Source organism: Haliotis cracherodii, unplaced genomic scaffold (genome assembly GCF_022045235.1).
Source record: "Haliotis cracherodii isolate W230 unplaced genomic scaffold, xgHalCrac1.p SCAF_1, whole genome shotgun sequence".
Classification (NCBI taxonomy): Eukaryota; Metazoa; Mollusca; class Gastropoda; order Lepetellida; family Haliotidae; genus Haliotis; species Haliotis cracherodii.
Genome location: NW_027266264.1, coordinates 3,589,094 through 3,617,048, shown reverse-complemented (window position 1 = coordinate 3,617,048; position 27,955 = coordinate 3,589,094). Strand labels below are relative to the sequence as shown.

General features: G+C 42.5%; 1 protein-coding gene across 2 annotated transcripts; it reads left to right on the top strand.

Moving 5' to 3' along the window:
• Positions 1 to 77: 77 nt before the first annotated feature.
• LOC139471558 (sacsin-like) lies at positions 78 to 26,658 on the top strand. Of its 2 annotated transcripts, none has more exons than XM_071253933.1 (7): positions 78 to 139; positions 1,515 to 1,590; positions 2,603 to 2,703; positions 18,753 to 18,878; positions 19,198 to 19,342; positions 19,763 to 21,283; positions 21,775 to 26,658. In XM_071253933.1, the coding sequence occupies exons 2-7, from the start codon at positions 1,566 to 1,568 to the stop codon at positions 26,559 to 26,561; spliced, it is 6,705 nt and encodes a 2,234-aa protein (XP_071110034.1). In that variant the 5' UTR covers positions 78 to 139; positions 1,515 to 1,565; the 3' UTR covers positions 26,562 to 26,658. The 2 variants fall into 2 exon arrangements, with proteins under 2 accessions (XP_071110034.1, XP_071110042.1); XM_071253941.1 differs by lacking the exon at positions 78 to 139 and adding an exon at positions 478 to 524.
• Positions 26,659 to 27,955: the final 1,297 nt, after the last annotated feature.

Here is a 27,955-nt window from a genome sequence, read left to right as displayed (position 1 = left end):
GCATATAGCCTGTGACTATACAGGCTCGTTATCTTATCGGTAGGTGACTCACGGAATAGTTATTACTTCATGGAAAAGGCATACCTTGTGTGGTCCCCATATTCTGTAGGCAGTGCAGACATCTTGCTGGGACGTGAACGTGAGTATGTCTATCTTGGTAAATGTATGATGGTAACATTGTTTTTACAGCAATAATATTTTAAACATTTGCAATTATACTTTTTTTCTGTAAACCGACGTTCTATCATGACAGAACCTTTTGTTTCCAAACTAAAACAAATACTGACTCTATTTGACCTTCTGTACCATACATGTACAAATCCACCATTTGTAGATTTGTGTCCTCTACAATATGGTTTACAATGTATCAACGGGTATATATAGGCCTATATGACCCATGAACGCCATGACTCATTTTTCCTGGAACCCATTGTTGTCCCTATATGGCATCGCTAAGGCCTTGTTACTTGACTACAGATACCCTGACACGTACACAGTTCAGTCAATAGCTGTAGGGAGCACATGTGAGTATGGAGATCTTTAGATATTAACTTGTTTACCAGATTAGATGTGGTGTTATAAGGCTTTGCAGAACAAGAAATATGTCTGTCTAAACCGACACATGATAAAAATATCATGTTCAGCTGGAAGTGCAAGTCCCAAGCATGTTGCTATGGTGACGCAATATATACGCAGCACCAGGCGTGTCAAGCTGACATTGATGTAGCAACGTCAAGTTGGCTCATTGTCAGGTACCGTTGACAATATGTTTTGCATACAAAATTTTAAGGTATCGTCTAAATACAGATTCGGCACAAGTTGACAACTAGCTAATCCTTCTCCTTAGGCTTACATATTTCATCAACATCGATAACCACAGGCCTAGAAATTGCAATTATAAGATTTCTGATATATAACATACTTCAGCGTCAAAACATTTTCTGAAGTTGAGAAAAGTGATATTTATGCTGCAGTAAACCAGAGACGTATATACATCCGTCCGTGCTGTTAATTAGACGTTTCAAAACCCATGGGGAATAGCCTGCCACTTGCTTGGAAGGTGCTGTCCTAATTCCCGTACATTTGCTGGTGGTCCATGGCTGTTTCTCCCCACCTCGTCCCATGCATGTTCAATCGCAGCCGAATCAGGAACTTGGTCACCACCATAACACGATGTGGTGAAGCGTTACCATCCTGCAATATGGACTTTGATCAAGCTGGCAAAGTGCAGGAAGGACTCAGGGTTGAATAATCTCTTCCAGATAACAGTGACAAATTTAAAACAGTAACCCAATACAGTAGATTAATCCCAGGTTAAGCTTGAGCACTACCGTATGCAGACTCTTACTTGTGTGGATCAACTTGTTGTAAGAGTTGTGTTTCCTACTGAGGAGTCATCAGGAGTTGCACCCGAGTATAGACTGCATACTGGGGAGGGTATGCTTAGCCCAGGTCAAGATGAATTATCTGATCCTTTGTCATCTGAACCTAATCGATTTCTGTTACTGTTTCAGGTGGCCACTGGACATTGTTCGGCATAAAACTTTGGTGACACTCAGCTCAAGATGGACCAAGATACACAGTCAGCTGGTGAGTTACAATCAGTTGAAGCAAATTAAAAGATTTATAAACATCGATGTAAAAACATGTATTCAAATCGTCTACTTGTTTAAAATATAAAGTATGCATTAACCATCAATATACATAATTCAACTTGGCTAAAGAAAAGAAAAAGAAAGTACTCAGTAGCATGTATACTGAACTGCAAAAGAAACGTCACCCCAAGTAAATTTGCATGAAAAGTTGCCATTTAAATATCTGGGTACTTTTTGTCAAAGTTTCTAAAATTTAACATTACCATGTCCGGAAAAATTAAATTTGATGATAAAAAACAAAGCAGATGACAATAAAACCAATCGCCTTAACGCATCACGGCAATGGCCATGGTAACCCGATACACGTGAGTTCTGTGCAAATTGAAATGGACATGCGTTCCCCCATTTCTTGCTCTATAAAAATCCACCCAGATCGGATAACATTCGTTCGTTATTGAATTTCTACCACATGCCAAGATTGACAAAAAATCAGCGACACCAAGCTCTTGGGCGATTGCAAGATGGACAAAGTCTTGAGACCACACGCCATACCTCATTTGGCACGTCGCCGCAGCCACGATATTCAGCATGAAAACGCCCATGCCCATAGTGCGAGAGCAACGAGAGACTTCCCCCAGCAGAATGGCATCAGAACCATGCAGTGGCCGCCTCATCCATTCCATGTATCGACGTTGCACGGCAGTCATCAATGCACATGGCGGACACACGAGATACTGACTTGTGGTGCCATTTTCTGAGAGACTAGTGTTGTGTTTCACCTTAAGAACATTTGACACTTTAATTTCAACCTTGATGATCAGTTTTGCCAGGTTTCATCTTTTTAATATGTCTCAAAGTATGTTTACAGTGTTTGGACAAATTGGGCTTCTCATATAGCTATCCATGGTGACGTTTCTTTTATGGTTCAGTATATATACGAACACTCGAATGATCGAAACGGGGAAGGGTAACATATGTATTTATTAAGAAGACGTTCTTTTACAAAGAATCAGACGATGATGGCTACACATGTATGGAGCTGCCTACCCTTGTCAAGCAATTGCAGGTCGTTCTGGACCAGTACCCTGATGATGGCCAGATACTCAAGGTAGGTCAGCGTTGGACCAGTACCCTGATGACTGACAGATACTCAAGGTAAGTCAGCGTTGGACCAGTGACAAGATGATGGACAGATACTCAAGGTAAGTTAGCTTTGGAGCACTACCCAAATGGCGGACAGATACTCAAGGTAAGTCAGCGTTGGACCAGTGACAAGATGATGGACATATACTCAAGGTAAGTCAGCGTTGGACCAGTGACAAGATGATGGACAGATATTCAAGGTAAGTCAGCGTTGGACCAGTACCAAGGTGATGGCCAGATACTCAAGGTAAGTCAGCGTTTGACCAGTGACAAGATGATGGACAGATACTCAAGGTAAGTAAGCGTTGGACCAGTGACAAGATGATGGCCAGATACTCAAGGTAAGTCAGCGTTGGACCAGTGACAAGATGATGGACAGATACTCAAGGTAAGTCAGCGTTGGACCAGTGACAAGATGATGGACAGATATTCAAGGTAAGTCAGCGTTGGACCAGTACCAAGGTGATGGCCAGATACTCAAGGTAAGTCAGCGTTTGACCAGTGACAAGATGATGGACAGATACTCAAGGTAAGTAAGCGTTGGACCAGTGACAAGATGATGGCCAGATACTCAAGGTAAGTCAGCGTTGGACCAGTGACAAGATGATGGACAGATACGCAGGGTAAGTCAGCGTTGGACCAGTACCCAAGTGTTAGATCAGTATCCAACTGTTGGAGTATCTAGATATGCAATGTGAGTCTATGTTTGACAAGTACCAGCGTGTTGGATCAGTACCCAATTGTTGGGGAGATACTTATTGTGAGTCTACGTTGGACGAGTAGCCACTCGTTTGATCAGTACCCAATTGATACGGAAATACTCAATGTGTCTATGTTGGACCAGTACCTACGTGTTGGATCAGAACGCAGTTGATGGGAGAAATCCCATGGGAGTCTATATTGGACCAGTACCAGTACCAGCGTCCTGGATCAGAACCCACCTATTGGGGAGATACTCAATATGAGAGTATGTGGGACCAGTACCAGCGTGTTGGATCAGTAGTTAATTGATGGGGAGATACTCAATGTGAGGCTATGTTGGACCAGTACCCACTTGCTGGATCAGAACACACCTATTGGGGAGATACTCAATATGAGGGTATGTGGGACCAGTACCAGCGTGTTGGATCAGTAGTTAATTGATGGGGAGATACTCAATGTGAGTCTATGTTGGACCATAACCCATGCGTTGGATCAGTACCAAATTGTTTGGAAGACACTCAATTTGAGTCTATGTTGGACCAATACCCACTTGCTGGATCAGAACCCACCTATTTAGGGAGATACTCAATATGAGGGTATGTTGGACCAGTACCAGCGTGTTGGATCAGTACCCATTTGTTGGGGAGATACTCAATGTGAGTCTATGTTGGACCAGTACCCAAGTATTGGATCAGTTCCCAATTGTAGTTGAGATACTCAATATGAGTCTATGTTGGACCATAACCCACGTGTTGGATCAGTACCCAATTGTTGGGGAGATACTCAATGCGAGACTATGTTGGACCAGTACCCACTTGCTGGATCAGAAGGCACCTATTGGTGAGATACTCAATATGAGTGTATGTACGTTGGACCAGAACCATCGTTTTGGATCAGTACCCACTTGATGGGGAGTTACTCAATGTCAGTCTGTGTTTGACCAGTAGCCACGCATTGGATCAGTACCCAATTGTTGGGGAGATACACAATGTAAGACTATATTGGACCTGTACCCACTTGCTTGATCTGTGCCCACCTATTGGTGAGATACTCAATATGAGTGTATGTGGGACCAGCGCCAAAGTGCTGGATCAGTAGTTAATTGATGGGGAGATACTCATTGTGAGTCTATATTTGTCCAGTGTTCACGTGCTAGATCAGTACCCAATTGATGGGGAGATACACAATGTGAGTCAATGTTCGACCACTACCCACGAGTTGGATCAGTACCCAATTGTTAGAGATACTCAATGTCAGTCTATGTTGGACCATAACCCATGCGTTTGATCAGTACCCAATTGTTTGGAAGACACACAATGTGAGTCTATTTTGGACCAGTACCCAATTGTTGTGGAGATACTTAATGTGAGGCTATGATGGACCAGCACCCACTTGCTGGATCAGAACCCACCTATTGCAGAGATAATCAATATGAGGGTATATGGGACCAGTACCAGCGTGTTGGATCAGTACCCAATTGTTGGGGAAATACTCAATATGAGTCTATGTTGGACTATAACCCATGCGTTGGATCAGTACCCAATTGTTTGGAAGACACTCAATTTGAGTCTTTGCTGGACCAGTACCCACTTGCTGGATCAGAATCCACCTATAGGGGAGATGCTCAATATGAGTGTATGTGGGACCAGTACCAGCGTGTTGGATCAGTACCCAATTGTTGGGGAGATACTCAATGTGAGTCTATGTTGGACTATTACTCCGGTGTTGGATCAGTTCCCAATTGTTGGGGAGATACTCATTGCGAGTCTATGTTGGACCAGTGCCCACTTGCTGGATCAGAGCCCACTTATGGGGAGATACTCAATATCAGGGTATGTGGGACCAGTACCAGCGTGTTGGATCAGTTTCCAATTGTTGGGGAGATACTCAATGCGAGTCTATGTTTAACCAGTACACACTATTGGAAGCCACCTATTGGAGAGATACACAATATGAGTGTATGTGAGACCAGTGCTATCGTGTTTGATCAGTTCCCAATTGTTGGGGAGATACTCAATGCCAGTGTGTCTTGGACCAGTAGCCAAGGCTTGGATCAGTAGCCAAGGCTTGGATCAGTACCCAATTGTTGGGGAGATACTCAATATGAGTCTATGTTGGACCACTGCCAAAGTAGTTAATTGATGGGGAGATACTCATTGTGAGTCTATATTTGTCCAGTGCTCCCGTGCTAGATCAGTACCCAATTAATTGGGAGATACACAATGTGGGTCTTTTTTGGACCAGTACTCAAGTGTTGGATCAGTACCAAATTGTTGGGTAGATACTCAATGTGAGCCTATGTTGGACCAGTACCCACTTGCTGGATCAGAAGGCACCTATTGGTGAGATACTAAATATGAGTGTATGTGGGACCAGTACCAGCGTGTTGGATCAGTACCCAATTGATGGGGAGATACTCAATGTGAGTCTATGTTGGACCAGCACCCAGGTTTTGGATCAGTACCCAATTGTTGGTGAGATACTCAATGTGAGTCTATGTTGGACCAGTACCCATGTGTTGGATAAGTACCCAGTTGATGGGAAGATATTCAATGTGAGTCTTTGTTAGACTAGTACCCACATGTTGTATCAGTACCAAATTATTGGTGAGATACTCAATGTGAGTCTATGTTGGACCATAACCCACTTGCTGGATCAGTACCTAATTGTAGTGGAGATGCTCAATGTGAGTCTATGTTGGTCCAGTACCAGCGTGTTGGATCAGTACCCATTTGTTGGGGAGATACTCAATGTGAGACTATGTTGGACCAGTACCCAAGTATTGGATCAGTATCTAAATGTTAGGGAGATACTGAATGTGAGTCTATGTTGGAGCAGTACCCACATGTTTGATGAGTACCCAATTGTTGGGGAGATACTCAGTGTGAGGCTATATTGGAGCAGTACCCACGTGTTAGATCAGTACCCAATTGTTTGGGAGATATTCAATGTGAGTCTTTGTTGGACCAGTATCCACGTGTTGGATCAGTACCCAGTTGATTGGGAGAAACTCAATTTGAGTCCTTGTTGGACCAGTACCCATGTGTTGGTTAAGTACCCAGTTGATGGGAAGAGACTCAGTGTGAGGCTATATTGGACCAGTACCCACGTGTTAGATCAGTACCCAAATTTTTGGGAGATATTCAATATGAGTCTATGTTGGACCAGTATCCACGTGTTGTATCAGTACCAAATTGTTGATGAGATACTCAATGTGAGTCTATGTTGGACCAGTACCCACGTGTTTGATCAGTACTCAAGTGTTGGGAAGATACTCAATGTGAGTCTTTGTTGGACCAGTACCCACATTTTGGATCAGTACCCAATTGTTGGGGAGAAATTTATTGTGAGTCTACGTTGGACGAGTAGCCACTCGTTTGATCAGTACCCAATTGATACGGAAATACTCAATGTGTCTATGTTGGACCAGTACCTACGTGTTGGATCAGAACGCAGTTGATGGGAGAAATCCCATGGGAGTCTATATTGGACCAGTACCAGTACCAGCGTCCTGGATCAGAACCCACCTATTGGGGAGATACTCAATATGAGAGTATGTGGGACCAGTACCAGCGTGTTGGATCAGTAGTTAATTGATGGGGAGATACTCAATGTGAGGCTATGTTGGACCAGTACCCACTTGCTGGATCAGAACACACCTATTGGGGAGATACTCAATATGAGGGTATGTGGGACCAGTACCAGCGTGTTGGATCAGTAGTTAATTGATGGGGAGATACTCAATGTGAGTCTATGTTGGACCATAACCCATGCGTTGGATCAGTACCAAATTGTTTGGAAGACACTCAATTTGAGTCTATGTTGGACCAATACCCACTTGCTGGATCAGAACCCACCTATTTAGGGAGATACTCAATATGAGGGTATGTTGGACCAGTACCAGCGTGTTGGATCAGTACCCATTTGTTGGGGAGATACTCAATGTGAGTCTATGTTGGACCAGTACCCAAGTATTGGATCAGTTCCCAATTGTAGTTGAGATACTCAATATGAGTCTATGTTGGACCATAACCCACGTGTTGGATCAGTACCCAATTGTTGGGGAGATACTCAATGCGAGACTATGTTGGACCAGTACCCACTTGCTGGATCAGAAGGCACCTATTGGTGAGATACTCAATATGAGTGTATGTACGTTGGACCAGAACCATCGTTTTGGATCAGTACCCACTTGATGGGGAGTTACTCAATGTCAGTCTGTGTTTGACCAGTAGCCACGCATTGGATCAGTACCCAATTGTTGGGGAGATACACAATGTAAGACTATATTGGACCTGTACCCACTTGCTTGATCTGTGCCCACCTATTGGTGAGATACTCAATATGAGTGTATGTGGGACCAGCGCCAAAGTGCTGGATCAGTAGTTAATTGATGGGGAGATACTCATTGTGAGTCTATATTTGTCCAGTGTTCACGTGCTAGATCAGTACCCAATTGATGGGGAGATACACAATGTGAGTCAATGTTCGACCACTACCCACGAGTTGGATCAGTACCCAATTGTTAGAGATACTCAATGTCAGTCTATGTTGGACCATAACCCATGCGTTTGATCAGTACCCAATTGTTTGGAAGACACACAATGTGAGTCTATTTTGGACCAGTACCCAATTGTTGTGGAGATACTTAATGTGAGGCTATGATGGACCAGCACCCACTTGCTGGATCAGAACCCACCTATTGCAGAGATAATCAATATGAGGGTATATGGGACCAGTACCAGCGTGTTGGATCAGTACCCAATTGTTGGGGAAATACTCAATATGAGTCTATGTTGGACTATAACCCATGCGTTGGATCAGTACCCAATTGTTTGGAAGACACTCAATTTGAGTCTTTGCTGGACCAGTACCCACTTGCTGGATCAGAATCCACCTATAGGGGAGATGCTCAATATGAGTGTATGTGGGACCAGTACCAGCGTGTTGGATCAGTACCCAATTGTTGGGGAGATACTCAATGTGAGTCTATGTTGGACTATTACTCCGGTGTTGGATCAGTTCCCAATTGTTGGGGAGATACTCATTGCGAGTCTATGTTGGACCAGTGCCCACTTGCTGGATCAGAGCCCACTTATGGGGAGATACTCAATATCAGGGTATGTGGGACCAGTACCAGCGTGTTGGATCAGTTTCCAATTGTTGGGGAGATACTCAATGCGAGTCTATGTTTAACCAGTACACACTATTGGAAGCCACCTATTGGAGAGATACACAATATGAGTGTATGTGAGACCAGTGCTATCGTGTTTGATCAGTTCCCAATTGTTGGGGAGATACTCAATGCCAGTGTGTCTTGGACCAGTAGCCAAGGCTTGGATCAGTAGCCAAGGCTTGGATCAGTACCCAATTGTTGGGGAGATACTCAATATGAGTCTATGTTGGACCACTGCCAAAGTAGTTAATTGATGGGGAGATACTCATTGTGAGTCTATATTTGTCCAGTGCTCCCGTGCTAGATCAGTACCCAATTAATTGGGAGATACACAATGTGGGTCTTTTTTGGACCAGTACTCAAGTGTTGGATCAGTACCAAATTGTTGGGTAGATACTCAATGTGAGCCTATGTTGGACCAGTACCCACTTGCTGGATCAGAAGGCACCTATTGGTGAGATACTAAATATGAGTGTATGTGGGACCAGTACCAGCGTGTTGGATCAGTACCCAATTGATGGGGAGATACTCAATGTGAGTCTATGTTGGACCAGCACCCAGGTTTTGGATCAGTACCCAATTGTTGGTGAGATACTCAATGTGAGTCTATGTTGGACCAGTACCCATGTGTTGGATAAGTACCCAGTTGATGGGAAGATATTCAATGTGAGTCTTTGTTAGACTAGTACCCACATGTTGTATCAGTACCAAATTATTGGTGAGATACTCAATGTGAGTCTATGTTGGACCATAACCCACTTGCTGGATCAGTACCTAATTGTAGTGGAGATGCTCAATGTGAGTCTATGTTGGTCCAGTACCAGCGTGTTGGATCAGTACCCATTTGTTGGGGAGATACTCAATGTGAGACTATGTTGGACCAGTACCCAAGTATTGGATCAGTATCTAAATGTTAGGGAGATACTCAATGTGAGTCTATGTTGGAGCAGTACCCACATGTTTGATGAGTACCCAATTGTTGGGGAGATACTCAGTGTGAGGCTATATTGGAGCAGTACCCACGTGTTAGATCAGTACCCAATTGTTTGGGAGATATTCAATGTGAGTCTTTGTTGGACCAGTATCCACGTATTGGATCAGTACCCAGTTGATTGGGAGAAACTCAATTTGAGTCCTTGTTGGACCAGTACCCATGTGTTGGTTAAGTACCCAGTTGATGGGAAGAGACTCAGTGTGAGGCTATATTGGACCAGTACCCACGTGTTAGATCAGTACCCAAAATTTTGGGAGATATTCAATATGAGTCTATGTTGGACCAGTATCCACGTGTTGTATCAGTACCAAATTGTTGGTGAGATACTCAATGTGTGGCTATATTGGACCAGTACCCACGTGTTTGATGAGTACTTAATTGTTGGGAAGATACTCAATGTGAGTCTATGTTGGAGCAGTACCCACATGTTGGATCAGTACCCAGTTGATTGGGAGAAACTCAATTTGAGTCCTTGTTGGACCAGTACCCATGTGCTGGTTAAGTACCCAGTTGATGGGAAGAGACTCAGTGTGAGGCTATATTGGACCAGTACCCACGTGTTAGATCAGTACCCAAATTTTTGGGAGATATTCAATATGAGTCTATGTTGGACCAGTATCCACGTGTTGTATCAGTACCAAATTGTTGATGAGATACTCAATGTGAGTCTATGTTGGACCAGTACCCACGTGTTTGATCAGTACTCAAGTGTTGGGAAGATACTCAATGTGAGTCTTTGTTGGACCAGTACCCACGTTTTGGATCAGTACCCAATTGTTGGGGATATACTTATTGTGAGTCTACGTTGGACGAGTAGCCACTCGTTTGATCAGTACCCAATTGATACGGAAATACTCAATGTGTCTGTGTTGGACCAGTACCTACGTGTTGGATCAGTACCAAATTATTGGTGAGATACTCAATGTGAGTCTATGTTGGACCATAACCCACTTGCTGGATCAGTACCTAATTGTAGTGGAGATGCTCAATGTGAGTCTATGTTGGTCCAGTACCAGCGTGTTGGATCAGTACCCATTTGTTGGGGAGATACTCAATGTGAGACTATGTTGGACCAGTACCCAAGTATTGGATCAGTATCTAAATGTTAGGGAGATACTCAATGTGAGTCTATGTTGGAGCAGTACCCACATGTTTGATGAGTACCCAATTGTTGGGGAGATACTCAGTGTGAGGCTATATTGGAGCAGTACCCACGTGTTAGATCAGTACCCAATTGTTTGGGAGATATTCAATGTGAGTCTTTGTTGGACCAGTATCCACGTGTTGGATCAGTACCCAGTTGATTGGGAGAAACTCAATTTGAGTCCTTGTTGGACCAGTACCCATGTGTTGGTTAAGTACCCAGTTGATGGGAAGAGGCTCAGTGTGAGGCTATATTGGACCAGTACCCACGTGTTAGATCAGTACCCAAAATTTTGGGAGATATTCAATATGAGTCTATGTTGGACCAGTATCCACGTGTTGTATCAGTACCAAATTGTTGATGATATACTCAATGTGTGGCTATATTGGACCAGTACCCACGTGTTTGATGAGTACTTAATTGTTGGGAAGATACTCAATGTGAGTCTATGTTGGAGCAGTACCCACATGTTGGATCAGTACCCAGTTGATTGGGAGAAACTCAATTTGAGTCCTTGTTGGACCAGTACCCATGTGTTGGTTAAGTACCCAGTTGATGGGAAGAGGCTCAGTGTGAGGCTATATTGGACCAGTACCCACGTGTTAGATCAGTACCCAAATTTTTGGGAGATATTCAATATGAGTCTATGTTGGACCAGTATCCACGTGTTGTATCAGTACCAAATTGTTGATGAGATACTCAGTGTGAGTCTATGTTGGACCAGTACCCACGTGTTTGATCAGTACTCAAGTGTTGGGAAGATACTCAATGTGAGTCTTTGTTGGACCAGTACCCACGTTTTGGATCAGTACCCAATTGTTGGGGATATACTTATTGTGAGTCTACGTTGGACGAGTAGCCACTCGTTTGATCAGTACCCAATTGATACGGAAATACTCAATGTGTCTGTGTTGGACCAGTACCTACGTGTTGGATCAGAACGCAGTTGATGGGAGAAATCCCATGGGAGTCTATATTGGACCAGTACTAGTACCAGCGTCCTGGATCAGAACCCACCTATTGGGGAGATACTCAATATGAGAGTATGTGGGACCAGTACCAGCGTGTTGGATCAGTAGTTAATTGATGGGGAGATACTCAATGTGAGGCTATGTTGGACCAGTACCCACTTGCTGGATCAGAACACACCTATTGGGGAGACACTCAATATGAGGGTATGTGGGACCAGTACCAGCGTGTTGGATCAGTAGTTAATTGATGGGGAGATACTCAATGTGAGTCTATGTTGGACCATAACCCATGCGTTGGATCAGTACCAAATTGTTTGGAAGACACTCAATTTGAGTCTATGTTGGACCAATACCCACTTGCTGGATCAGAACCCACCTATTTAGGGAGATACTCAATATGAGGGTATGTTGGACCAGTACCAGCGTGTTGGATAAGTACGCAATTGTTGGGGAGATACTCAATGTGAGTCTAAGTTGGACAATAACCTACGTGTTGGATCAGTACGCAATTGTTGGGGAGAAACTCAATGTGAGTCTATGTTGGACCATAACCCACGTGTTGGATCAGTTCCCAATTGTAGTGGAGATACTCAATATGAGTCTATGTTGGACCATAACCCACGTGTTGGATCAGTACCCAATTGTTGGGGAGATACTCAATGCGAGACTATGTTGGACCAGTACCCACTTGCTGGATCAGAAGGCACCTATTGGTGAGATACTCAATATGAGTGTATGTACGTTGGACCAGAACCATCGTTTTGGATCAGTACCCACTTGATGGGGAGTTACTCAATGTCAGTCTGTGTTTGACCAGTAGCCACGCATTGGATCAGTACCCAATTGTTGGGGAGATACACAATGTAAGACTATATTGGACCTGTACCCACTTGCTTGATCTGTGCCCACCTATTGGTGAGATACTCAATATGAGTGTATGTGGGACCAGCGCCAAAGTGCTGGATCAGTAGTTAATTGATGGGGAGATACTCATTGTGAGTCTATATTTGTCCAGTGTTCACGTGCTAGATCAGTACCCAATTGATGGGGAGATACACAATGTGAGTCAATGTTCGACCACTACCCACGAGTTGGATCAGTACCCAGTTGTTAGAGATACTCAATGTCAGTCTATGTTGGACCATAACCCATGCGTTTGATCAGTACCCAATTGTTTGGAAGACACACAATGTGAGTCTATTTTGGACCAGTACCCAATTGTTGTGGAGATACTTAATGTGAGGCTATGATGGACCAGCACCCACTTGCTGGATCAGAACCCACCTATTGCAGAGATAATCAATATGAGGGTATATGGGACCAGTACCAGCGTGTTGGATCAGTACCCAATTGTTGGGGAAATACTCAATATGAGTCTATGTTGGACTATAACCCATGCGTTGGATCAGTACCCAATTGTTTGGAAGACACTCAATTTGAGTCTTTGCTGGACCAGTACCCACTTGCTGGATCAGAATCCACCTATAGGGGAGATGCTCAATATGAGTGTATGTGGGACCAGTACCAGCGTGTTGGATCAGTACCCAATTGTTGGGGAGATACTCATTGCGAGTCTATGTTGGACCAGTGCCCACTTGCTGGATCAGAGCCCACTTATGGGGAGATACTCAATATCAGGGTATGTGGGACCAGTACCAGCGTGTTGGATCAGTTTCCAATTGTTGGGGAGATACTCAATGCGAGTCTATGTTAAACCAGTACACACTATTGGAAGCCACCTATTGGAGAGATACTCAATATGAGTGTATGTGAGACCAGTGCTATCGTGTTTGATCAGTTCCCAATTGTTGGGGAGATACTCAATGCCAGTGTGTCTTGGACCAGTAGCCAAGGCTTGGATCAGTACCCAATTGTTGGGGAGATACTCAATATGAGTCTATGTTGGACCACTGCCAAAGTAGTTAATTGATGGGGAGATACTCATTGTGAGTCTATATTTGTCCAGTGCTCCCGTGCTAGATCAGTACCCAATTAATTGGGAGATACACAATGTGGGTCTTTTTTGGACCAGTACTCACGTGTTGGATCAGTACCAAATTGTTGGGTAGATACTCAATGTGAGCCTATGTTGGACCAGTACCCACTTGCTGGATCAGAAGGCACCTATTGGTGAGATACTAAATATGAGTGTATGTGGGACCAGTACCAGCGTGTTGGATCAGTACCCAATTGATGGGGAGATACTCAATGTGAGTCTATGTTGGACCAGCACCCAGGTTTTGGATCAGTACCCAATTGTTGGTGAGATACTCAATGTGAGTCTATGTTGGACCAGTACCCATGTGTTGGATAAGTACCCAGTTGATGGGAAGATATTCAATGTGAGTCTTTGTTAGACTAGTACCCACATGTTGTATCAGTACCAAATTATTGGTGAGATACTCAATGTGAGTCTATGTTGGACCATAACCCACTTGCTGGATCAGTACCTAATTGTAGTGGAGATGCTCAATGTGAGTCTATGTTGGTCCAGTACCAGCGTGTTGGATCAGTACCCATTTGTTGGGGAGATACTCAATGTGAGACTATGTTGGACCAGTACCCAAGTATTGGATCAGTATCTAAATGTTACGGAGATACTGAATGTGAGTCTATGTTGGAGCAGTACCCACATGTTTGATGAGCACCCAATTGTTGGGGAGATACTCAGTGTGAGGCTATATTGGAGCAGTACCCACGTGTTAGATCAGTACCCAATTGTTTGGGAGATATTCAATGTGAGTCTTTGTTGGACCAGTATCCACGTGTTGGATCAGTACCCAGTTGATTGGGAGAAACTCAATTTGAGTCCTTGTTGGACCAGTACCCATGTGTTGGTTAAGTACCCAGTTGATGGGAAGAGACTCAGTGTGAGGCTATATTGGACCAGTACCCACGTGTTAGATCAGTACCCAAATTTTTGGGAGATATTCAATATGAGTCTATGTTGGACCAGTATCCACGTGTTGTATCAGTACCAAATTGTTGGTGAGATACTCAATGTGTGGCTATGTTGGACCAGTACCCACGTGTTTGATCAGTACTCAAGTGTTGGGAAGATACTCAATGTGAGTCTTTGTTGGACCAGTACCCACGTTTTGGATCAGTACCCAATTGTTGGGGATATACTTATTGTGAGTCTACGTTGGACGAGTAGCCACTCGTTTGATCAGTACCCAATTGATACGGAAATACTCAATGTGTCTATGTTGGACCAGTACCTACGTGTTGGATCAGAACGCAGTTGATGGGAGAAATCCCATGGGAGTCTATATTGGACCAGTACCAGTACCAGCGTCCTGGATCAGAACCCACCTATTGGGGAGATACTCAATATGAGAGTATGTGGTACCAGTTAGGCGTGTTGGATCAGTAGTTAATTGATGGGGAGATACTCAATGTGAGGCTATGTTGGACCAGTACCCACTTGCTGGATCAGAACACACCTATTGGGGAGATACTCAATATGAGGGTATGTGGGACCAGTACCAGCGTGTTGGATCAGTAGTTAATTGATGGGGAGATACTCAATGTGAGTCTATGTTGGACCATAACCCATGCGTTGGATCAGTACCAAATTGTTTGGAAGACACTCAATTTGAGTCTATGTTGGACCAATACCCACTTGCTGGATCAGAACCCACCTATTTAGGGATATACTCAATATGAGGGTATGTTGGACCAGTACCAGCGTGTTGGATAAGTACGCAATTGTTGGGGAGATACTCAATGTGAGTCTAAGTTGGACAATAACCTACGTGTTGGATCAGTACGCAATTGTTGGGGAGAAACTCAATGTGAGTCTATGTTGGACCATAACCCACGTGTTGGATCAGTTCCCAATTGTAGTGGAGATACTCAATATGAGTCTATGTTGGACCATAACCCACGTGTTGGATCAGTACCCAATTGTTGGGGAGATACTCAATGCGAGACTATGTTGGACCAGTACCCACTTGCTGGATCAGAAGGCACCTATTGGTGAGATACTCAATATGAGTGTATGTACGTTGGACCAGAACCATCGTTTTGGATCAGTACCCACTTGATGGGGAGTTACTCAATGTCAGTCTGTGTTTGACCAGTAGCCACGCATTGGATCAGTACCCAATTGTTGGGGAGATACACAATGTAAGACTATATTGGACCTGTACCCACTTGCTTGATCTGTGCCCACCTATTGGTGAGATACTCAATATGAGTGTATGTGGGACCAGCGCCAAAGTGCTGGATCAGTAGTTAATTGATGGGGATATACTCATTGTGAGTCTATATTTGTCCAGTGTTCACGTGCTAGATCAGTACCCAATTGATGGGGAGATACACAATGTGAGTCAATGTTCGACCACTACCCACGAGTTGGATCAGTACCCAATTGTTAGAGATACTCAATGTCAGTCTATGTTGGACCATAACCCATGCGTTTGATCAGTACCCAATTGTTTGGAAGACACACAATGTGAGTCTATTTTGGACCAGTACCCAATTGTTGTGGAGATACTTAATGTGAGGCTATGATGGACCAGTACCCACTTGCTGGATCAGAACCCACCTATTGCAGAGATAATCAATATGAGGGTATATGGGACCAGTACCAGCGTGTTGGATCAGTACCCAATTGTTGGGGAAATACTCAATATGAGTCTATGTTGGACTATAACCCATGCGTTGGATCAGTACCCAATTGTTTGGAAGACACTCAATTTGAGTCTTTGCTGGACCAGTACCCACTTGCTGGATCAGAATCCGCCTATAGGGGAGATGCTCAATATGAGTGTATGTGGGACCAGTACCAGCGTGTTGGATCAGTACCCAATTGTTGGGGAGATACTCAATGTGAGTCTATGTTGGACTATTACTCCGGTGTTGGATCAGTTCCCAATTGTTGGGGAGATACTCATTGCGAGTCTATGTTGGACCAGTGCCCACTTGCTGGATCAGAGCCCACTTATGGGGAGATACTCAATATCAGGGTATGTGGGACCAGTACCAGCGTGTTGGATCAGTTCCCAATTGTTGGGGAGATACTCAATGCGAGTCTATGTTAAACCAGTACACACTATTGGAAGCCACCTATTGGAGAGATACTAAATATGAGTGTATGTGGGACCAGTACCAGCGTGTTGGATCAGTACCCAATTGATGGGGAGATACTCAATGTGAGTCTATGTTGGACCAGCACTCAGGTTTTGGATCAGTACCCAATTGTTGGTGAGATACTCAATGTGAGTCTATGTTGGACCAGTACCCATGTGTTGGATAAGTACCCAGTTGATGGGAAGATATTCAATGTGAGTCTTTGTTAGACTAGTACCCACATGTTGTATCAGTACCAAATTATTGGTAAGATACTCAATGTGAGTCTATGTTGGACCATAACCCACTTGCTGGATCAGTACCTAATTGTAGTGGAGATGCTCAATGTGAGTCTATGTTGGTCCAGTACCAGCGTGTTGGATCAGTACCCATTTGTTGGGGAGATACTCAATGTGAGACTATGTTGGACCAGTACCCAAGTATTGGATCAGTATCTAAATGTTAGGGAGATACTGAATGTGAGTCTATGTTGGAGCAGTACCCACATGTTTGATGAGTACCCAATTGTTGGGGAGATACTCAGTGTGAGGCTATATTGGAGCAGTACCCACGTGTTAGATCAGTACCCAATTGTTTGGGAGATATTCAATGTGGGTCTATGTTGGACCAGTACCCACATGTTGGATCAGTACCCAGTTGATTGGGAGAAACTCAATTTGAGTCCTTGTTGGACCAGTACCCATGTGTTGGTTAAGTACCCAGTTGATGGGAAGAGACTCAGTGTGAGGCTATATTGGACCAGTACCCACGTGTTAGATCAGTACCCAAATTTTTGGGAGATATTCAATATGAGTCTATGTTGGACCAGTATCCACGTGTTGTATCAGTACCAAATTGTTGATGAGATACTCAATGTGAGTCTATGTTGGACCAGTACCCACGTGTTTGATCAGTACTCAAGTGTTGGGAAGATACTCAATGTGAGTCTTTGTTGGACCAGTACCCACGTTTTGGATCAGTACCCAATTGTTGTGGAGATACTCAATGTGAGTCTATGTTGGACCAGTACCCAAGTCTTGGATCAGTATCTAATTGCTAGGGAGATGCACAATGTGAAGCTATGTTGGACGAAACGCACATGTTGGATGAGTACCTAATTGTTGGGGAGCTACTCCATGTGAGTCTTTGTTGGAGCAGTACCCACATGTTGGATCAGTAGGTAATTGTTGGGAAGATACTCAATGTGAGTCTTTGTTGGGAGCAGTACCCACATGTTGGATCAGTACCCAATAGTTGGGGAGATACTCAATGTGAGTCTATGTTGGACCATTACCAACATGTTGGATCAGTACCCAATTGTTGGGGAGATACTCAATGTGAGTCTATGTTGGAGCAGTACCCACATGTTGGATCAGTACCCAATTGTTGGGGAGATATTCAGCGAGAGTCGATGTTGGACCAGTACTCACCTGTTGGACACATTATCATGATATTGTGTTAGACCATTACCTTGGTGATGGGGAAATACTCAAGGTAAATCTATTATGAATCAGGTGAGGATACTCTAGGTGAGTCTGTGTTGGACATGTACCCAAGTGATGGGCAGAGTACCCATGTTGTACCAGTTCCCAAATGTTGGACACATTATCTTGAGTTAGTGTTAGACCATTACCCAGGTGATGGGGAGACACTCAAGGTGAGTGTTGGACCTGTACCTAGGTGATGTGCAGATACTCACAGTAAGTCTTTGTTAAACGAGAACCAAGACGATCGCAGATACTTAAGGCATGTGATCGGAAAGTACTAAACAAAAGTCTGTGTAAGACAGTTACCTAACATAAGTCTTGATAATCTTAGTTTCAGGGAAAAATGTAGACATTAGCTGGCAGTGCTCATCAGTTCTTATAATGAGATATATATTGCTGCTATAGGTATGATACTATTATAGAACTATGATAACATGATAACGGTATAATATAACTCTTTGCAGGAGCTGATACAGAATGCTGAAGATGCTGGAGCCGAAGTTGTCAACATCATGTTTGATGGAAGGAATATTCGTCCTGAAATGGATCCTCAGGAATTGAAACAGAACACTTTCCTGAAATCTTTGCAGGTACACATGCTTATATCACATGGGCAGGCAATGTTCTCAGTTTGTGTTTAAATCGGGTTTGAGGTAGAAATGTGTAAATAGCAACAACCAGAATAAAATTGCTTATGTAAATGTCTCTTCTTGCCAGTCTTGGTTTTCCCATGTCATTGTAATGTTGGATTTTAGTCTTTAACCATAACTAAATACAATGGGAGAAATGGTCTATAGGGGTTGTGTGTTCTTATTCATTTGTGTGTCGCGAGGACAACATGTTCAGTGTTACCAATAGGTGCAAATGACTTCATCAAACTTTCAAATAAATTGATCCATTCTTTGGCAGGGTCCTGCGTTGTGTGTCTTCAATGATGCTTTATTCAGGAAGAAGGATTGGGCAGGTATCAGAATGTTGCATACTAGCCTCAAGAATGAGTCACAGAATATAGGACAATTCGGACTTGGTTTCAAATCTGTATTCCATATTACAGGTTAGTACTAAACTTGCAAATCGCAGATGCACATTTCCAAAGGAGCCTGTTTATAATATTTCTATTCCCTAGTTTAGAATTTCCTTTCTAGGAGTTACAACTCAGAAACATATTCACATGAATAGAATTACAATACATAATGTGGTGAGAAGTGATGTCCCCCATTTGTAGAGATATTTCGAGAGTATTAACGTTCATTCCTTCAACATATTGAAGGTTAGATGTTCAATATGTCCACCAAGCATAAAGGACAATACAACATCGTTATCATTTGTTGACCCCAAATCGTGCACTTGGTAGTAACACTCTTTCCAGACACGGTCAGCTGCTAGTGGGATCAATCCTCCATCATAAAGGCCATAGCCATGCATGATTGATACAGATGAATCATCCTTTTAAACTTTTTGCTATATATTTCAGATTATCCATGTATCATCAGCGGTGACCACATCCTTTTCATTAATCCAGAAGAAGTAGCACCTAAAGTGTGTTTCGCCAAAAAGTTAAAGAATCTAACAGATAGAGTGAAAGATATTTTATGTCAGGTCCTGAGTGGTACATTTGGGTTCTCAGACAAGTGTTTGACAGCTGGTTATAACGGAACTCTATTTTGGTTTCCTCTGAGGGTTCAAACATCACAACTTTCTGGAAATATATATACAGAAGAGAAAGTAATGGACCTATTTCAGGCGCTGAGATCGGAGGCGCCAGTGACACTACTTTTTCTCAATTCCATACACAAAGTTCAATTATTCCAGAAGCATGCAGCTACGGAAGAGGTGATTTTCTGTGTACAGCTTTCAAAAAGCTGTTTAGCATCTGTTAAACGTCAAAGGATGGATTTTGCCTCAAAAGTGAAACGCATTGACTGTGAATTGACATGCCCTTCCATTGAAAACAGACTGACTGTTGAGATAGAAACTGAAGATTTCATAAAGTCACAAAAATTAAGCCAGAAATGGGTAATTATCAATGTGTTCAAAGCAAGAGATATGTCTGAAAGACTACAAAGACTCTGCAAGGAAATGTCACAGTGTCCGCGTGTGGGCCTGGCTGTTCCTCTTGGTAAGAAATGTGAAGGTCATGTGTTCTGTTTCCTCCCTCTTCCCCTGGAGAGTCACAGTCCCACAGGTCTGCAGGTTCATGTAAATGGCTGCTTTGCCTTGAGTCAGAATCGAAGGCATATAAAATGGCCAACAGCAGATCAGCTGCAGAATCAGTCTCACACAGACAAGGATGTTGAGTGGAACAAGTGTCTTGTGAGTGAAGTGCTACCAGAGGTTTATTGTAATATTCTAAACGAGCTGATTCAGCATTCTCAACAGGAACAGAATCCAGATGATCTGATACAGCAGGTGTACTCCTTGGTTCCAAATCAAGAAACTGTCTGTGTACATTGGAAGCCAAAGGTGGCTGGAGTTTTAAGAGAACTGCAAAACATTCCAGTCTTGTTCACAGAAAATGCTGGAGGATGTTGGATAACAGCCGAATGTGCCACTGTGCTTGATTCCAGCATGGCTATTGATGTCAAAGATGTTGTCAAGGATATTTATCTTTGGTGTAATCAAAACATTGTTGATTTGCCTGGGTATGTTTTGGCATTGTTGGAAGACATATTGTGCACATCCTTAACAATGGTTTCTAATGAACGTGTCTGCTCACTTCTAACATCAAATGACTGTTACATAAGATGTCTATCTCCGCCCCAAAAGAGGATTTTGCTGAAGTATATATTATCCGGCGGATGTGTAGCCTTCTTACGTGGATTACACCTTTTGCCTACAATGGATGTATGTTTCACAGAAATTGGAAAGGGACATGTATACATTTGGACGGATGTTATTGATTCAGAGTTTTTGCTTCCTGGCCTTGAATCCATCCTAGTTGACACTGTGGCATCACCTGAACTTGGCCATGTCTTACAAAGTGAAGAGAATCGAGGTAGATAATTCAAATATTCTAGTGTTAAATCAAAATTTATTAAAGAGAATCATAGAAAACTCAGATGACAACACCATATGAACAATAATAATGTATCATAATCTGTGCATGAACAGAGAAGATTCAGGCAAGCCTCTGAATGATGTTATAAAAATTTCACATTACCATCAGGGCAATTCAATGTTTATGACCAAGTTCAAACTACTTATAACACACAGAGAGAACGTTTCAATGTCATACATGACACCAATAAAATTGTGTCGGCCTGAAATAATACAAACTCAAGGCCTTTATGAACTAAACAATTCTGAACTGATCAGTGTTTGAATTATCACAACTAAACATAACAGATTCAGAATCAACTTTTGACTTTGCACAATTGTTCAATGTGTTTGCTAGATTCGAATTAGTTTGAATTACAGTGAAATACTTTTTCATGTGACCATTTGGTAATATTGGAGTATTTAATTGCATTTCATATTGATTTCCAGATCTTCTCAACGTGGGCCTGATAACCAGTGACGTATTTCCAAGTCTTCTGCAGAGATGTGTGGCACAACATTTCGGTGAAAACAACCCCAAATATCTACATCTACCTGTTGATGACACTTGGTTGAGGACAGTGTGGACTTACATCGACAAGAGCTATTCCTGTGACCAGCTTGGTGGTATGTTTGGGTCGCTGCCTCTTATTCCAGAATTACAAGAGCAAGGTAAAACACGTCTACATGAACTACAAAAGCCACTAATTGTTGAGACGGTAGATGGCGTGAGTTCACTCCCTAAGCACATGGCTGATTGTCTGAGGAGGCTGGGTGTTGTAGTGTTAAAAAGCATTTCAGACATTACACCCAAGAATATTCTCGGAGTGATAATACAGTACCCGACCCATAGCGGTGTCATGAAAGTACTAGATGCTGTGTCAGAGGATGACAATATACAGACAAAGATCAATCAATTCAACACAGAGGCAACCAATGAGGAAAGAAACAGCTTAACTTGTTTTTTGGGAGAAAGTACAACAGACTTCACAAAGTCAAAGGATATTTTAAGGAGTCTTCAAATGTTCATGGCAACTGATGAGTCGTCAAAGTGTTTAGAAGATGTGGGCATTCTGGCACCTGTTTTAGAACCCCCATTTCCTATCCCCTACTCTGAAGTCTATCTAGTGTCTACCCCAAGAGCTGTAAGGTCGCTAGCTGTGTCTCTAGGGGCATCGCAAATGAAACTGGATGCAGCAGTCATACTCACTTTACAAAGTATCATTGAAGGAAATCCCATTGGAATGGCTGATAGGGATCTTCTTATACTCATGGAGTTCTTGATATTGTCGTGCCCTTATCTTCTTGAAAATGCCGAAGTTGCAAACCTTGCATGTGGAGTGAAATTTCTTTCATCTGAGAAAGGATCAACAACGTTCCAAGCATGCCAGCTGTTTGACCCTGCATCATCGCTTTTGACACAGCTATTCTTAGGTGAGGAAAAATTCCCCCACTCAAGACATGTCAGAACAAGGCAGCTGAAGGAAGGTCTAACGCTGTTGGGGTTACGGAGGGAAGAAGAGGTGACAGCTGCAGAACTTGTAACAACAGCAAACATTATACAAAGTTTGAATGCTTCCAGTAAACAGGACGCATTGTTGAAAGCAAGGGGTCTTGTTTTGTTTCTCACTCATCATGTAAAGAAGTTTGACCCAGATTCTCTAACTAACATACAGGGTCTTCAGTGCATCCCATGTATTTCACAGAAGCCAGATTTCTATCCAGGTCGACTTCAGTTTCCGGGAGAAATGAGAATGCTTGGAACATCAAACACTGTTTGTAGTTCTAAATACCTGCACGTAGTCGGATCTACCATGAGTGTAGCTGAAGAAATGTCAGAACCATTGGAAGTATTATTTGGGTTGGATGTTCCTCCTCCAGTTACCTCTGTCATTAAACATTTACAGAATCTCTCAGCATCATACAATAGTCAGGCACATCACCTGTACATGACCCTGCTGCACAATGTCTACAAGCATTTGTCATCAGTGAGCTTGTCCAAGGAACACATCCAACTGCTTAGTGAATTCCCCTCAGTATGGGTAGGAATAGATGAAAGGTTTCAGCATCCGTCATCTGTATTCATAGATCAGATGACTAAAGACATGGATTTAAAACCTTACCTATTTGCTCTTCCATCTGTATTTCATCATTGGCGCAGTTTGATGTTGACACTTGGGTGTAACCAGGAACTTACACCTCAGTTACTTGCAGGGGTGCTTGAAAAAATCAAATCGAAACATGACACATACAGAGAAGCGAGTGCTTTTAGAGAAGACAATTCCTCCAGACAATCAGAAGTTCAGAAAGATTCACAACTTGTTCTACAAATTGTCAACAGGTTGTCAGAAGAACAAGAAAAGCCCGCAACTATTTTTCTTCCAATCCAACAAGGGGACAACTCGTGTCTGACTCTATTGCATGTTGAAGAATGTACATACAGTGACTGGCTGAATGAGGAGACAGAGGATGAAGGGTCTGGTGTTCACTTTCTTCATAAATCTATTTCCAAAAATACTGCACAAATGCTTGGAGTAAATATCTTGGATGATATAGACTATGATTATCATCAGTCAGAATCATTAACTAGACGTCTGAACTGTTTACTTCATGCATATGTTGATGGACTGTCCATTCCAAAAGAAATGATTCAAAACGCAGATGATGCTGGTGCCACAGAAGTATGTTTTCTGTATGATGAGCGACAAAATTGGGATGCAAGATCGTCTCTGATCAAAAGTGAAATGGCTTCATTACAAGGGCCTGCACTCTGGTCTTTTAACAATGCTACCTTTAAGGACACAGACTTTAAGAATTTGATAAAGTTAGGTGGAGCCACAAAACATGCAGATACTTCCACGATAGGAAAATTTGGGTTAGGGTTTACCTCTGTCTACAATCTGACAGATGTTCCAAGTATCATCAGTGGAAATACAATGGTTATTCTTGACCCAAGTGGCTCTTACTTGGAAAAACCAGGATTGAAAGCAAATCTGAAAAGTGCTAGAAACAAAGCTACAATGAGGAATCAATTTAAACCATTCGAGGGTGTGTTTGGTTGTGACTTCAATAGAGAGGTAATCTGCAATGGCACTTTATTCCGATTACCACTTAGGACAGAAGAGCAGGCACGTAAAAGTGACATTAGTAATACTTGTTACACGAGGACAGAGGTAGAGTCTCTCTTCAAAAAGTTTGTTGATGCCTGTGGAAACCTCCTTCTGTTCACACAAAATGTGAAATCTTTGAAGTTTTTGTTTGTGACCTCTGAAGGAGATCCTCGAGTACCACAGCTGTTGGTAGACGTAGTAAAGCATGTTAAAATATCACCTGCTATCCAACCACAAAACATTTTGGTTTATGCGTCAAACAAATGGCAAAGACTAGCACAGCAAAACGAGAGCTTATCAGTAGCTCAAAGGGCTGACATTGAAATAGATCTTTCAAACAACATAAAAGAGTTGAACCTGGTACACAGTGGGGGGCGAACAAAGGTGGAGTGGGTTATTGTATGGAACACAGGAGGAAAGGAGTCCTACACTTTTGCATTATCTGGAGTAATGAAAGATTTGCTCCCCCTGGCTGCAGTTGCAATACCGATGACAAAACTGAGCATGTGTCCCTTTGGGTTCTACAGAAAGGGACATCTCTTCACTTTCCTTCCACTACCAATAGAAAATCCATTTCCATTTCATATCAATGCAACATTTGCACTCAATGAAAACAGAAGAGAGCTATTTAAAAGGACGGAGGATGACAAGACCGTACATGGAGTTGTATGGAATGACATCTTACTTCGTGATGTTGTGCCCAGAGCATTCATTGCTGCATTGAAATACATAGACTTGAACTCAGTATCAACAGCAGAGTATTACCAGCTGTGGCCCACCAGTGGAGAACAAATGGACTGTTTTGGGTCAAGTTTCTACAAAATGATTGTTGATGAGAAACATGAAGTCTTTGTTGAAGAAAGTACAAAACAAAGATTGCCTCTCAATACCATCTGGTATCTGGATACATCCATAAGAAACCAACCAAACATAGGAGACATTGCTTTGAAAGCTTTGGTAAACTTTTGGAAACGTAAAAGTAAAGTTGTTGTAGACATTCCAAACAATGTCATTGCATGTCTCATCAAGGAGAGAGGTTGTGCCAAGAATCGCTGTGTGGCAAGTCAAACATTCTACTGTGATGTGTTTTTCCCAAATATTGAGGATGAATATTGGTTACCAAGAGACAGGGTCTCTCTGACCATCTCTGCTATACAATGCAAAGACGATGCAACCAATCAGCAAGTGAAGGCTACGAAATGCATCCCAACATCTCATAAGGGCACGTTAAGACGACCTCAGGATTGCATTTGTCCATCTGGAGCATGTGCTAAGCTGTTCTCAGAAGAAGATGACATGTTCCCAGACAAACATTTTACGACGGGGTCAGTTCTTGATGGTCTTTGTAGAGCTGGAATGATAGAAGATAATTTGCCCTGGAATATATATGTAGAAAGGGCGAGTACAGTATCTGAATTGTACTTTACAGATTATGAAAAGGCAATTCAAAGGTGTAATAATCTATTAGAGTATCTGGGATGCCATACAACATGCCCACCAGTTACTCTTCAAAAACTTTTTAAAATCAGGTTTCTGCCAGTGCTTCAATGTCCCAAGACATGGAAGTTCGTTTGGAAGGGTGATGAAGCAGACTCTGGTCTGTCAGCCCCAAATGAAACGTTCAGAGAGGACACAGTGAATTTAGTTGGACGTACTCATCTGATTTTAGATGAATCTAAACTGGATTTTGACAATAGTGACAAGATGATCTCTGATGCTCTTCTGTTGCTACAAGTGAAGAACAGTTGTGAAGTTACCCTTGAAAGTGTTACAGCGCAACTCCTTTATGTTTCAGAGTCAATACAAGAAGGTCTAAGATCCCCCGATTCGGAACTGTTCGAAACATGTAGAGACATTTACAGTCACATGAACAAACTATATGAAAATAGTTCCAACAATGGGAAGGAGGAGTTCAAAAGATATGTGGAGGAACACTTGCATGGAAAACAGACAATCTTGGTGGGGAACAAACTGGTGAAACCTGAACAGGTAGTCCTCCACAGGCAAAATAGTGTGGAGCCAGGCATCTATACACTGGAGGACACGTTCGAAGAGTTTCTGTCGCTGTTTGAACTATTTGGCATGAAAACAAGATATTCTCTGCTGCTCTTCTGTTGCTACAAGTGAAGAACAGTTGTGAAGTTACCCTTGAAAGTGTTACAGCGCAACTCCTTTATGTTTCAGAGTCAATACAAGAAGGTCTAAGACCCCCCGATAGGCAACTGTGCAAAATATGTAGAGACATTTACAGTCACATGAACAAACTATATGAAAATAGTTCCAACAATGGGAAGGAGGAGTTCAAAAGATATGTGGAGGAACACTTGCATGGAAAACAGACAATCTTGGTGGGGAACAAACTGGTGAAACCTGAACAGGTAGTCCTCCACAGGCAAAGTAGTGTGGAGCCAGGCATGTATACACTGGAGCACACGTTCGATGAGTTTCTGTCGCTGTTTGAACTATTTGGCATGAATACACTGGAGGACACGTTCGAGGAGTTTCTGCCGCTGTTTGAACTATTTGGCATGAATACAAGAATCCATGGTAATCGCACCTTGATTATAATAGGAAAACTGGCAGGGATTGTGGGTCTTGTGTTGGCATTTTGTACAAAGTAGTATGAAATATGCACGAAACGTGCAAAGGAATACACATACATTTAGATATATATGTACAAGATCCTCTGCCATCAACGTACGTGATCAGGAACACAGTAACGCTGCTGCAAATAGTGTTTAATAGAAATCTTTCATTGGATATGTTAACATATCATCCCTGTGGTGTGTGTCATGGACGTATAAGAAACGGTGTTTCATGTTGATTAATGTTGATCCATGCTGAAGCCATACTTGTTTGCCAAGTGGCAGGTTACTACTTCCAACTATAACAACCTTCCATCAAAGGCCTGCAAACTCCCTGGGAGTACAGATGACACCATGCAACCACAGGCCAGTGTATGATGTGTTTAACTATGATGTCTTTAGAGACCCCTCTGCTCCCTGGCTTTATTTCCGTAACTACTCGGCAAAGTCCGGCGGTCATCGTTGTATGGTGTCATTACATTCTGTGTTAAGGAATTAGTGGCCCAATAAATTTCATTCTCTTGTAATCTAATGGCACTCTCAAATCATGTATTCATGTATTAAAAATGTTTTTGTAACAATGATGTTTAAACATTAGGGGTATTTATATGTACTCTCAGATATTTCTCATGTATTGCCTCATCAATAATTGTGTATATAGTTTGTTGTAAATCTTAAATGATACTGTTGGATAGCTTATATACAGCGCTTTATTTTGATACTTACATCTTCAATATGGATATAGTAGTTGGTTTGCTTTTCGTGTTTTCAACATGTTTAGAAACACAGTTTGGCTAAGCGCCCCAGTCTGTGGTTTTCCTCGGTTGCGCAGCATATTCATACTTCTGTCGGGTTCTTGTGTCCCTGATTACTTTGCTATCTCACCTGCTAGAGATACATATTGTTATATGTGAGCATTATGTATATTGACCATGT

What these genes read in the sequence shown, in the direction of transcription:
- LOC139471558 (XM_071253933.1), top strand. Translation starts at nt 1,566, where the DNA reads ATGGACCAAGATACACAGTCAGCTG. An exon ending in CCAAGATACACAGTCAGCTG is followed by an intron (nt 1,591 to 2,602) that starts GTGAGTTACAAT and finishes TCTTTTACAAAG; the next exon opens with AATCAGACGATGATGGCTAC. An exon ending in ACAAAGTGAAGAGAATCGAG is followed by an intron (nt 21,284 to 21,774) that starts GTAGATAATTCA and finishes ATTGATTTCCAG; the next exon opens with ATCTTCTCAACGTGGGCCTG.